The sequence below is a fragment of the Procambarus clarkii genome, chromosome 36 (assembly GCF_040958095.1).
Source record: "Procambarus clarkii isolate CNS0578487 chromosome 36, FALCON_Pclarkii_2.0, whole genome shotgun sequence".
In the NCBI taxonomy this organism is placed as follows: Eukaryota; Metazoa; Arthropoda; class Malacostraca; order Decapoda; family Cambaridae; genus Procambarus; species Procambarus clarkii.
The window spans coordinates 2,942,548-2,955,659 of NC_091185.1; the positions used below are offsets into that span (position 1 = coordinate 2,942,548).

Consider the following 13,112-nt stretch of genomic DNA (forward strand, 5'->3'; position numbering starts at 1 on the left):
ATAGTCAGTAAGTGTCGAACACTTACAAGAGGAGATTATAGTCAGTAAGTGTCGAACACTTACAAGAGAAGATTATAGTCAATAAGTGTCGAACACTTACAAGAGGAGATTATAGTCAGTAAGTGTCGAACACTTACAAGAGGAGATTATAGTCAGTAAGTGTCGAACACTTACAAGAGGAGATTATAGTCAGTAAGTGTCGAACACTTACAAGAGGAGACTATAGTCAGTAAGTGTCGAACACTTACAAGAGGAGATTATAGTCAGTAAGTGTCGAACACTTACAAGAGGAGACTATAGTCAATAAGTGTCGAACACTTACAAGAGGAGACTATAGTCAGTAAGTGTCGAACACTTACAAGAGGAGATTATAGTCAGTAAGTGTCGAACACTTACAAGAGAAGATTATAGTCAGTAAGTGTCGAACACTTACAAGAGGAGATTATAGTCAGTAAGTGTCGAACACTTACAAGAGGAGATTATAGTCAGTAAGTGTCGAACACTTACAAGAGAAGATTATAGTCAGTAAGTGTCGAACACTTACAAGAGGAGGTTATAGTCAGTAAGTGTCGAACACTTACAAGAGGAGACTATAGTCAGTAAGTGTCGAACACTTACAAGAGGAGGTTATAGTCAGTAAGTGTCGAACACTTACAAGAGGAGACTATAGTCAATAAGTGTCGAACACTTACAAGAGGAGACTATAGTCAGTAAGTGTCGAACACTTACAAGAGGAGATTATAGTCAGTAAGTGTCGAACACTTACAAGAGGAGATTATAGTCAATAAGTGTCGAACACTTACGAGGGGAGACTATAGTCAATAAGTGTCGAACACTTACAAGAGGAGACTATAGTCAGTAAGTGTCGAACACTTACAAGAGGAGATTATAGTCAGTAAGTGTCGAACACTTACAAGAGGAGATTATAGTCAGTAAGTGTCGAACACTTACAAGAGGAGATTATAGTCAGTAAGTGTCGAACACTTACAAGAGGAGACTATAGTCAATAAGTGTCGAACACTTACGAGGGGAGACTATAGTCAATAAGTGTCGAACACTTACAAGAGGAGACTATAGTCAGTAAGTGTCGAACACTTACAAGAGGAGACTATAGTCAGTAAGTGTCGAACACTTACAAGAGGAGACTATAGTCAGTAAGTGTCGAACACTTACAAGAGGAGACTATAGTCAGTAAGTGTCGAACACTTACAAAAGGAGACTATAGTCAGTAAGTGTCGAACACTTACAAGAGGAGATTATAGTCAGTAAGTGTCGAACACTTACAAGAGGAGATTATAGTCAGTAAGTGTCGAACACTTACAAGAGGAGATTATAGTCAGTAAGTGTCGAACACTTACAAGAGGAGATTATAGTCAGTAAGTGTCGAACACTTACAAGAGGAGATTATAGTCAGTAAATGTCGAACACTTACAAGAGGAGATTATAGTCAGTAAGTGTCGAACACTTACAAGAGGAGATTATAGTCAGTAAGTGTCGAACACTTACAAGAGGAGATTATAGTCAGTAAGTGTCGAACACTTACAAGAGGAGATTATAGTCAGTAAGTGTCGAACACTTACAAAAGGAGATTATAGTCAGTAAGTGTCGAACACTTACAAGAGGAGACTATAGTCAGAGTCGACTATAGTCAGTCAATAGACCTTCTGTATTTTCCATTATTCATATATTTCACATATGTATGCGTGCTTCTCAGAGCCCTGCCTTCCCAAAGGCCTATGTAACCAATTTCAATATGCAATGTAATAAAAAAAATACTCTATTTTCTCATATATAAATGAATAATATTGTATAACTGCTTCATATAGTTAAACCTGGGTTAGGTTAGGGTTTGAGTTTTTATTTTATTTGTCTTTATTTGATGGATAAAATTCGTGGGGATCCACTCAATATATATTATATACATACCTCTTAATGAAATATATGATATATGAAATATAGGATGTATGATATACATCCTTATATTCTCCCTCTAAATGAAATATATTAAATATACTTTCGACATATCTAGGTGAGGGGAGGGAGGGAATTAACTGGGAAAGGCGCCAAGCCATCACGACTATATAGCAGTGAGAAGGGGTCAGGATAAGGCTTTGGGATGGGACGAGGGGAAAGGAATGGTGCTATAGCTTATTTAATTAAAAGTTTTTCTCCTAAGAAGCTTTACACCCATTCTCAAGACGTGTCTCCTCACTTCACCAGCGTGTTGTAAATACAGATAAAGATATAGAGCCAGAAACTACCTATTCAAACCAATCTAGATTTGGTAATCTAGGTAAATAAAACTAATCATAGACCTTACTAGGCTCAAAATCATAATATATATATATATGATTTCTGTTGGGGAAAATGTCTTTTTTTCTCTTTATTGCACAAACGGAAACCGGTAAGACTTGAGTCATTGGGAAGGACACAGCTTGAAGGAGCATGCCTTGAGAATGCCCGGTCGGGATAAAGAAGGTGAGGAGATTGAAAAGGCAAAAGAAGAGCCCATATATATACCAAGACTGTGAATGTGTATGTGTTGGGAGGCTACTGGGCCGAGCCTGAGAGAGAGCCAGATGCAACCATTTCAACTGCTCCTTTTCCCCCCCCCTACATCCATCACCTTCCCTATACCTCCGTTCACCTCTATGCCGACCCCTTCTCTCCTTTTCCAACCCCCTATACCTTCAGCCCTTTCTTACCGGTTCAGGTGGCGACGTCCACTGGTGGTCAACCGGTCGACGAACAAGGGAGTGTCAGGGGGGGGGGGAGGTCCTGTGTAAACTGCCCAGCGTCATCCACCTCAACTATAGGACTTCTAACCATCCTCTCTCTCTCATCCCCCCCCCCTCTCCCCCTTCCCCACTAACCCCACCTCCCCCCTTCTTCAACTGGCCTCCCCACCCCAAGTGTCAACTCTGTGTGCAGTCAACTGCCAGCACGACTTGTCACCCTCATCAACTGTTCCCTGTCAACTCCACGTCGACGGTAACTGCTTGTTCCCCCCCCCCGCCATCCTCTCCCCCCCCCACCCCCCACCTCCCGTCAACCGCCCACAAAGCCCCGTCAACCTCACTATCAACCCCAGAATTCACCACTGAGAACTTTTGTATTCAACTCTGTTTAATCTGAGTTATTTGGGAATATTCTCAGATTTTGGCTTCACTGAGCACATTGGATTTGTAAAGTATTCTGATATTACTCTTGATTGTCTATACAATCACTCTTGATTGTCTATACAATCACTCTTGATTGTCTATACAATCACTCTGGATTGTCTATGCAATCACTCTTGATTGTCTATACAATCACTCTTGATTGTCTGTACAATCACTCTTGATTGTCTATGCAATCACTCTTGATTGTCTATACAATCACTCTTGATTGTCTATACAATCACTCTTGACTGTCTATACAATCACTCTTGATTGTCTATACAATCACTCTTGATTGTCTATACAATCACTCTTGATTGTCTATACAATCACTCTTGATTGTCAATACAATCACTCCTGATTGTCTATACAATCACTCTTGATTGACTATACAATCACTCCTGATTGTCTATACAATCACTCCTGATTGTCTATACAATCACTCTTGATTGTCAATACAATCACTCCTGATTGTCTATACAATCACTCTTGATTGTCAATACAATCACTCTTGATTGACTATACAATCAAGACAGGAAAATGTACAATTAAACCGTCGGCAAGTAGAGTCAAGCCATCAACGTGTACTGTCAAGCGGTCAGCTTGACAGGCGCTAAGAACCTGTGGAGCACTATTATCACCATCACTATCACTTGTGAAGCATTATTAGCCCCTTCACCATCACTCGTGAAGCATCATTATCACCATCACCATCACTATCACTTGTGAAGCATTATTAGCCCCTTCACCATCACTCGTGAAGCGTCATTATCACTATCACCATCACTCGTGAAGCATCATTAGCCCCTTCACCATCACTCGTGAAGCATCATTATCACCATCACCATCACTATCACTTGTGAAGCATTATTAGCCCCTTCACCATCACTCGTGAAGCATCATTATCACTATCACCATCACTCGTGAAGCATCATTAGCCCCTTCACCATCACTCGTGAAGCATCATTATCACCATCACCATCACTATCACTTGTGAAGCATTATTAGCCCCTTCACCATCACTCGTGAAGCATCATTATCACTATCACCATCACTCGTGAAGCATCATTAGCCCCTTCACCATCACTCGTGAAGCATCATTATCACCATCACCATCACTATCACTTGTGAAGCATTATTAGCCCCTTCACCATCACTCGTGAAGCATCATTATCACTATCACCATCACTCGTGAAGCATCATTAGCCCCTTCACCATCACTCGTGAAGCATCATTATCACCATCACCATCACTTGTGAAGCATCATTATCACCATCACCATCACTCGTGAAGCATCATTATCACCTTCACCATCACTTGTGAAGCACGATTATCACGTTCACCATCACTTGTGAAGTATCATTAACCCCTTCACCATCACTCGTGAAGCATCATTAACACCATCACTCGTGAAGCATCATTATCACCATCACCATCACTTGTGAAGCATCATTATCACCATCACCATCACTCGTGAAGCATCATTATCACCTTCACCATCACTTGTGAAGCATTATTAGCCCCTTCACTATCACTTGTGAAGCATTATTAGCCCCTTCACCATCACTTGTAGAGCACCATTAACCCCTTCACCATCACTTGTGAAGCACCATTAACCCCTTCACCATCACCTGAACCCAACACTACATCCCAGCACTTCACCATCACCACCACTTGGCCCCCAAACACTACCCCCCACCACTCCCACACTACTCTAACCACCATCACCACCACTACCACCACCCACCATCCCTACCACACCACCAGCGACCAAACCATCTCCACGAAGACCACTACCACCACTACAATCACCACTACAACCACCACTACAACCACCACTACAATCACCACTACAATCACCACTACAATCACCACTACAATCACCACTACAATCACCACTACAATCACCACTACAACCACCACTACAACCACCACTACAACCACCACTACAATCACCACTACAACCACCACTACAACCACCACTACAATCACCACTACAACCACCACTACAACCACCACTACAATCACCACTACAATCACCACTACAACCACCACTACAATCACCACTACAATCACCACTACAACCACCACTACAACCACCACTACAATCACCACTACAACCACCACTACAATCACCACTACAACCACCACTACAACCACCACTACAATCACCACTACAACCACCACTACAACCACCACTACAATCACCACTACAACCACCACTACAACCACCACTACAATCACCACTACAATCACCACTACAACCACCACTACAACCACCACTACAATCACCACTACAATCACCACTACAACCACCACTACAACCACCACTACAACCACCACTACAATCACCACTACGCTAGGGTGACAGTGTGACATAGTTGTTGGATAGCATGCTATTGCCCTTATGTATCTTTGACTAGGGAGCCGGTCGGCCGAGCGGACAGCACGCTGGACTTGTGATCCTGTGGTCCTGGGTTCGATCCCAGGCGCCGGCGAGAAACATTGGGCAGAGTTTCTTTCACCCTATGCCAATGTTATCTAGCAGTAAATAGGTACCTGGGTGTTAGTCAGCTGTCACGGGCTGCTTCCTGGGGGTGGAGGCCTGGTCGAAGACCGGGCCGCGGGGACACTAAAGCCCCGAAATCATCTCAAGATAATCTCAATATACCACCACTACAATCACCACTACAATCACCACTACAACCACCACTACAACCACCACTACAATCACCACTACGCTAGGGTGACAGTGTGACATAGTTGTTGGATAGCATGCTATTGCCCTTATGTATCTTTGACTAGGGAGCCGGTCGGCCGAGCGGACAGCACGCTGGACTTGTGATCCTGTGGTCCTGGGTTCGATCCCAGGCGCCGGCGAGAAACATTGGGCAGAGTTTCTTTCACCCTATGCCAATGTTATCTAGCAGTAAATAGGTACCTGGGTGTTAGTCAGCTGTCACGGGCTGCTTCCTGGGGGTGGAGGCCTGGTCGAAGACCGGGCCGCGGGGACACTAAAGCCCCGAAATCATCTCAAGATAATCTCAATATACCACCACTACAACCACCACTACAATCACCACTACAACCACCACTACAACCACCACTACAATCACCACTACAACCACCACTACAACCACCACTACAATCACCACTACAATCACCACTACAACCACCACTACAACCACCACTACAACCACCACTACAATCACCACTACGCTAGGGTGACAGTGTGACATAGTTGTTGGATAGCATGCTATTGCCCTTATGTATCTTTGACTAGGGAGCCGGTCGGCCGAGCGGACAGCACGCTGGACTTGTGATCCTGTGGTCCCGGGTTCGATCCCGGGCGCCGGCGAGAAACAATGGGCAGAGTTTCTTTCACCCTATGCCCCTGTTACCTAGCAGTAAAATAGGTACGTGGGTGTTAGTCAGCTGTCACGGGCTGCTTCCTGGGGGTGGAGGCCTGGTCGAGGACCGGGCCGCGGGGACACTAAAAAGCCCAGAAATCATCTCAAGATAACCTCAAGAAGAAGATAGCATTTTACATGCTATCTATCATGCTTGCTATCTCAACTTACAGAATGAAGGGAATGGAAGAGGTGGAGGAATGTAAAAGAGAGGGAAGTGGAAGGAAGGAGAGAAGCTAATTGGGATGGATAAAGAGGAGATGGAAGAGGATAAAGGTAGATACGTAGAATGAGTAAAGTAGATAACGCAATATGAATGAGATGAAGAGAAAGTGGAAGAGCAGTGGAAGTAAGAGAGAGTAGAAGTAGAGGGTAGACAGATAAAGAAGGTGCAAAGGGAAAGAAACAAAGAAGAGGTGTAGAAGAGGAGAGGAACCAGGAATAGATTAGGGTGAAGAGTAGAGGAGGGGGAAGGGAGGGAGGGAAGGGCTTGGGCAAGGCATGGGTAGAGAAAGAGAGAAGGGGGGGGGGGGAGAGGGCAGGTTGAGGAAATGGTAGAGGGAGGAACAAGTGAGAAAGAAGGAAGTGATGAAGGTGGAAGAGATATAGATAGAAGGAGCCATAGAAGAGAATAGAGGGAAACAGAAGAAAGAACATTAGCACCGCTGTGAGAGGAATGGAATAGAGAATGAAAGAAAATAAATAAACAGAGTAGAAAGAAGATAAATAAAGAAAAGAAAGGTGAACAATAAATCAATCAAAACAAGTAATCAAAGCAACCTTAGCTCTCACCCAGTCTACTAAAGGAACACTTAGAGAACACAAGAACACGAGAACAGTGTAAGGCGAGAACAGATATCTGAAGAACAATGTAGAAAAAAACCCACAGAACACGTCTAACAACAACAAAGCATAAAACAAACTAATAAGTTTGTTAGATATCCAAATATCCAAAAATAATATAAGATATCCAAAAATAATATAAGATATCCAAAAATAATATAAGATATCCAAAAATAATATAAGATATCCAAAAATCAGAACCAAAAAAAAAAAAAATATACGCACTAGAAAGAGAAAGGCAAAAACAAACAAACTTATAACTCAAATAAAACAAGAGAAACAGGGCCCGCTAATTGTTGAGACACGATACAAAACAAGGATAATAGGATGAGGGATAAATAACGGTAAACGGGAGATGGGAGCTGTTGAAAACCAACAGTTTTAGAGAGAGAGAGAGAGAGAGAGAGAGAGAGAGAGAGAGAGAGAGAGAGAGAGAGAGAGAGAGAGAGAGAGAGAGAGAGAGAGAGAGAGAGAGAGAGAGAGTACCCCAAAATACCAGTTACCCTCCTGTCTCTCCACCTCCCCCTTCGCTGCCTCCCCTTCCCCCTTCCCCTTCCCCCCTTCCTCCCCAAGCCCACGCCTATCACCGGGTCCCCCCCCCCAAACTACACCTACCTTCCGGAAACACCTCTCATAACAAGGCACCAAGACACCTTCACGGGAGATGAAGAGCATCCCTGAATCTCTCTCCCACGACGCAGCATCCTTCGTCAAGCCCACCTGGTGGGCCCGTCCCTAGGTGCTAATTAACAGGCGACGCAGACGACAGCGAAATGCCTTGAGACACTTACCCTTGGGAACAACATATTTCGAGGAGGGAGGGGGGGGGGGGGGGAGATAGTCCTTAGGAGGCTGAGATTCACGTCTTTGGACTGACAGATCAACATTTCCCTGTTGCTTCCTCTCCCAGTGGCGCGGGGTTTAATTCTTCAAGATCTTTCCCCGTATCTCGTGCCTCTTGTTTCTGGGTCTGGTCTGGTTATTAACCATACCTTCACTGGCGTATATCCAGTTTATGTTTTCTCAACCTATTTCTTACCTTTTCTGACATTTGTTCCACGGATTCAAGCTCATAACCTTGCACTTTCCACAGTTAGAATCAAGCAGCCGTGTGATAAAAACATAGTTCCCACTCTTTAACTCCTCTTACCGCGCTCCATTTAACTCTCTCTCCTTCTCTGTCTTTCTCTGTCTCTCTTCTGAATCTTCCTCTCAACCCCGCATCTCCCACAGACCTTTAAAAGGTCTGAAACCTGAACCCCAACTTCCGTTTGAACACTGTTTTCCCACGACCCCCCCCCCCTTCCCTCTCACCTGCTGCTGTTAAATACCTCTATACCTCCTCCTATTTCTCTCTACATCTTTATCCAATCTCCTCCTCGTCTCCTTCTTCCCTTTCTCTCTCTCTTTTTCGTCCTCCTGTTGCTCCTTCTTTCTCTTCTTTTCCTTTCCTAGGGTGGGAATAGTGTGGTCTCAGGTTTCTGAAGCTCAGTTGAACTCTCCAGATGAGTAAACTCATCTGGATGAGTTAGTGAGAGTTTAACAGATGAGTTAATGAGAGTTTAACTCTCAGATAATTCTTCGGCCAGTACAGGGCTGCGTACTTTACATGCTGAGATGGATGGGATCTTTCTGTTGCCCCTAGTGTCCTTTCCCTGTTGCTCTGTTGCCCTGCCTACCCTTTCCTGTTGCTCTGTTGCCTTACCTACCCTCTCCTGTTGCTCTGTTGCCCTCCTGACCCTCGTCTGTTGCTCTGTTGCCCTCCTGACCCTCTCCTGTTGCTCTGTTGCCCTCCTGACCCTCTCCTGTTGCTCTGTTGCCTTGCCTACCCTCTCCTGTTGCTCTGTTGCCCTGCCTACCCTCTCCTGTTGCTCTGTTGCCTTGCCTACCCTCTCCTGTTGCTCTGTTGCCCTCCTGACCCTCTCCTGTTGCTCTGTTGCCCTCCTGACCCTCTCCTGTTGCTCTGTTGCCCTGCCTACCCTCTCCTGTTGCTCTGTTGCCTTGCCTTCCCTCTCCTGTTGCTCTGTTGCCTTGCCTTCCCTCTCCTGTTGCTCTGTTGCCTTGCCTACCCTCTCCTGTTGCTCTGTTGCCTTGCCTATCCTCTCCTGTTGCTCTGTTGCCCTCCTGACCCTCGTCTGTTGCTCTGTTGCCTTGCCTACCCTCTCCTGTTGCTCTGTTGCCCTCCTGACCCTCTCCTGTTGCTCTGTTGCCCTGCCTACCCTCTCCTGTTGCTCTGTTGCCTTGCCTACCCTCTCCTGTTGCTCTGTTGCCTTGCCTACCCTCTCCTGTTGCTCTGTTGCCTTGCTTACCCTCTCCAGTTGCTCTGTTGCCTTGCTTACCCTCTCCTGTTGCTCTGTTGCCTTGCCTATCCTCTCCTGTTGCTCTGTTGCCCTCCTGACCCTCTCCTGTTGCTCTGTTGCCTTGCCTACCCTCTCCTGTTGCTTTGGGACCAATCATTCCTTCCTGTTTCCCCACTTGCTGCCCCCTGGGAGAGTTGTAGAGGTTTATAATGTGTTGTGGTTGTAGTTGTGAAGTGGTTGTTGTGGTGGACTGGTTGTAGTAGTGGACTGGTTGTAGTAGCGGACTGGTTGTAGTAGTGGACTGGTTGTAGTAGTGGACTGGTTGTAGTAGTGGATTGGTTGTAGTTGGGGTTGCTAAGCATTGCAGGGTGCTGTAGAGTGGTTGTATGTTGATAAAAGAAAGTTATAAAGTGGATCCATTTGAGCGCTTGGAGAGATTCTTGTAGGAATCCTGGAAGTAGCCCGTAACAGCTGCCTGACTGCACGGTATCTATTTACTGTTAGGTAACAGAGGCATCAGGGTGAAAGAAATTCTGCCCATTTTGTTTCTGCCATCACCGGGGATCGAACCCGGACCCTAGGATTACGAGTCTAAAGCGCTGTTCAGTCAGCCACCAGCCCTCCTGGTGGCTGATGGGTGTGTGTGTGTGTGTGTGTGTGTGTGTGTGTGTGTGTGTGTGTGTGTGTGTGTGTGTGTGTGTGTGTGTGTGTGTGTGTGTGTGTGTGTGTGTGTGTGTGTGTGTGTGTGTGTGTGTGTAATGCCTCCTCTTCACTGTTTTCTGTTTATCCTTCCGCGTTTTCTCTTCCTATCTCCCTTTCGTCTTCTCTTCCTTCTCTCCTTTTCCTGTCACCTCATCATTCTTCATTTTCCTTTCTCATGCTTCTGTTCTCTCTCTCTCATTCTCTCTCTCTCTCTCTCTCTCTCTCTCTCTCTCATTCTCTCTCTCTCTCTCTCTCTCTCTCTCTCTCTCTCTCTCTCTCTCCATCTTCATTTCGTCTCGTCGTTTTTTTTTTTAGTTATTCTCTCCTTCTTTTCTGTTTAATCTTTATTCCCGTTTGCCTTTTGTTTTCAACACTTTCCTTTCACTTTTCTTCTCCATTTAGTCGCTTTCGTCCTCGCATTTTTCCACCTTCCGTTTTCCATTGGTCCATTTATTTAGTTTGTTCATGTTTACTTGTTACTTATCCACCGTTTGTTCCATTCTACTTTGTGTTATCCTTCGTGCTGTTACATTTATATTCTCTCTTTTAAGATGGAAGTCTGTGTTGGAGACACACTCACACACACACACACACACACACAGAAGAGTTAGGGGGGACATGATCACCACATTCAAGATTCTGAAGGGGATTGATAGGGTAGACAAAGACAGTCTATTTAACACAAGGGGAACACGCACAAGGGGACACAGGTGGAAACTGAGTGCCCAAATGAGCCACAGAGATATTTGAAAGAACTTTTTTAGTGTCAGAGTGGTTGACAAATGGAATGCATTAGGGGGTGATGTGGTGGAGGCTGACTCCATACACAGTTTCAAGTGTAGATATGACAGAGCCCGATAGGCTCAGGAATCTGTACACCTGTTGATTGACGGTTGAGAGGCGGGACCAAAGAGCCAGAGCTCAACCCCCGCAAACACAACTAGGTGAGTACAACTAGGTGAGTACACACACACACACACACACACACACACACACACACGCACGCGCGCGCGAGAGAGACGTCTAAAAAGACATAACTTAATATTTCGTATTCAAGACGTATATAAGTCTTGCATCATTAACATCCTGTTCCGGTTCTTCCTTTCCCTGTGTTCTCTTCCACGAATACGTGAGAGAGAGAGAGAGAGAGAGAGAGAGAGAGAGAGAGAGAGAGAGAGAGAGAGAGAGAGAGAGAGAGAGAGAGAGAGAGAGAGAGAGAGAGAGAGAGAGAGAGAGAGAGAGAAAGAGATAGAGATAGATAGATTGCAGAAGCAAGAGAGGAAATGCAGCAGTAATAATTCAGTAATATCACTCAAACAACAGACCCCCCCACCCCAGGTTCGACACCCTCCCACCCCAGGTTCGACACCCCCCACCCCAGGTTCGACACCCTCCCACCCCAGGTTCGACACCCCCCACCCCAGGTTCGACACCCTCCCACCCCAGGTTCGACACCCTCCCACCCCAGGTTCGACACCCTCCCACCCCAGGTTCGACACCCTCCCACCCCAGGTTCGACACCCTCCCACCCCAGGTTCGACACCCTTCCACCCCAGGTTCGACACCCCCCCACCCCAGGTTCGACACCCTCCCACCCCAGGTTCGACAACCACCCACCCACCCACCCCCCTCCCACCCTTCAGCTGCAGTTCCCATTATTAACGTTCATAAATGCATACGAATTCGATGGCGTTCGCGAGCTGAACCTCACCAGTACTGTGAGGCCAGGGTGGGGCCGCCCGCCGCTTCCAACTGGTATTGGTGATCGCTTACAGTACTCGAAGATCTGCTTCACCAGGATCTGCTTCATCAAGATGTGCTTCACCAAGATCTGCTTCACCAAGACCAGCTTCACCAAGATCTGCTTCACCAAGACCAGCTTCACCAAGATGTGCTTCACCAAGATGTGCTTCACGAAGATCTGCTTCACCAAGATGTGTTTCACCAAGATGTGTTTCACCAAGATCTGCTTCGCCAAGATGTGTTTCACCAAGATATGTTTCACCAAGATCTGCTTCGCCAAGATGTGCTTCACCAAGATCTGCTTCACCAAGATGTGCTTCACCAAGACCAGCTTCACCAAGATGTGCTTCACCAGGAACTGCTTCACCAAGACCAGCTTCACCAAGACCAGCTTCACTAAGACCAGCTTCACCAAGACCAGCTTCACCAAGACCACCATCATTAGGACCAACGTCGCACCTCCAATGCCTCGAACGACATCCCCAAGTTTCACACCACACAGCACAATCCTGGACAATCAAGTGCATTTTTCCATCTCATACATTCTTCTCTTCCCCTTCCATCTCCCCCTTCCATTCTCCTCACACCCCCCTTCACCCCCATCCCATCACCCCTCCCAAACCAGGTATAATTTGCATTTTAATCGCCTTTTCACTCAATTAACTCTAATGCTCTCTCTCCGTTGTAGACTGCACTGCAAAATCAAATATACAAAAAATTTAACTACCTTTTTTTCTCTGTGTAATTATTTATGTCAACTTTTGGCTTTATTGCATCTGCCTTTTCTCTCTCTCTCTCTCTCTCTCTCTCTCTCTCTCTCTCTCTCTCTCTCTCTCTCTCTCTCTCTCTCTCTCTCTCTCTCTCTCTCTCTCTCTCTCTCTCTCTCTCTATACAAAGGGAAAACTTTTTCCCTTGTTCAGATTTCAAATTTGAACTTCCCTTGGAATGAACAAGGG

The 13,112-nt window shown here is 45.7% G+C and overlaps 1 protein-coding gene across 1 annotated transcript; it reads right to left on the reverse strand.

Moving 5' to 3' along the window:
- Positions 1 to 12,182: 12,182 nt before the first annotated feature.
- Positions 12,183 to 12,683, reverse strand: LOC138371548 (uncharacterized protein in mobD 3'region-like). Its single transcript, XM_069336427.1, has one exon. The coding sequence runs from the start codon at positions 12,681 to 12,683 to the stop codon at positions 12,183 to 12,185; it is 501 nt and encodes a 166-aa protein (XP_069192528.1).
- Between the last annotated feature and the right edge of the window lie 429 nt (positions 12,684 to 13,112).

Excerpts from the sequence above, each read along its gene's own strand:
- LOC138371548 (XM_069336427.1), bottom strand. The coding sequence starts at position 12,683 with ATGCACTTGATTGTCCAGGATTGTGCTGTGTGGTGTGAAACTTGGGGA.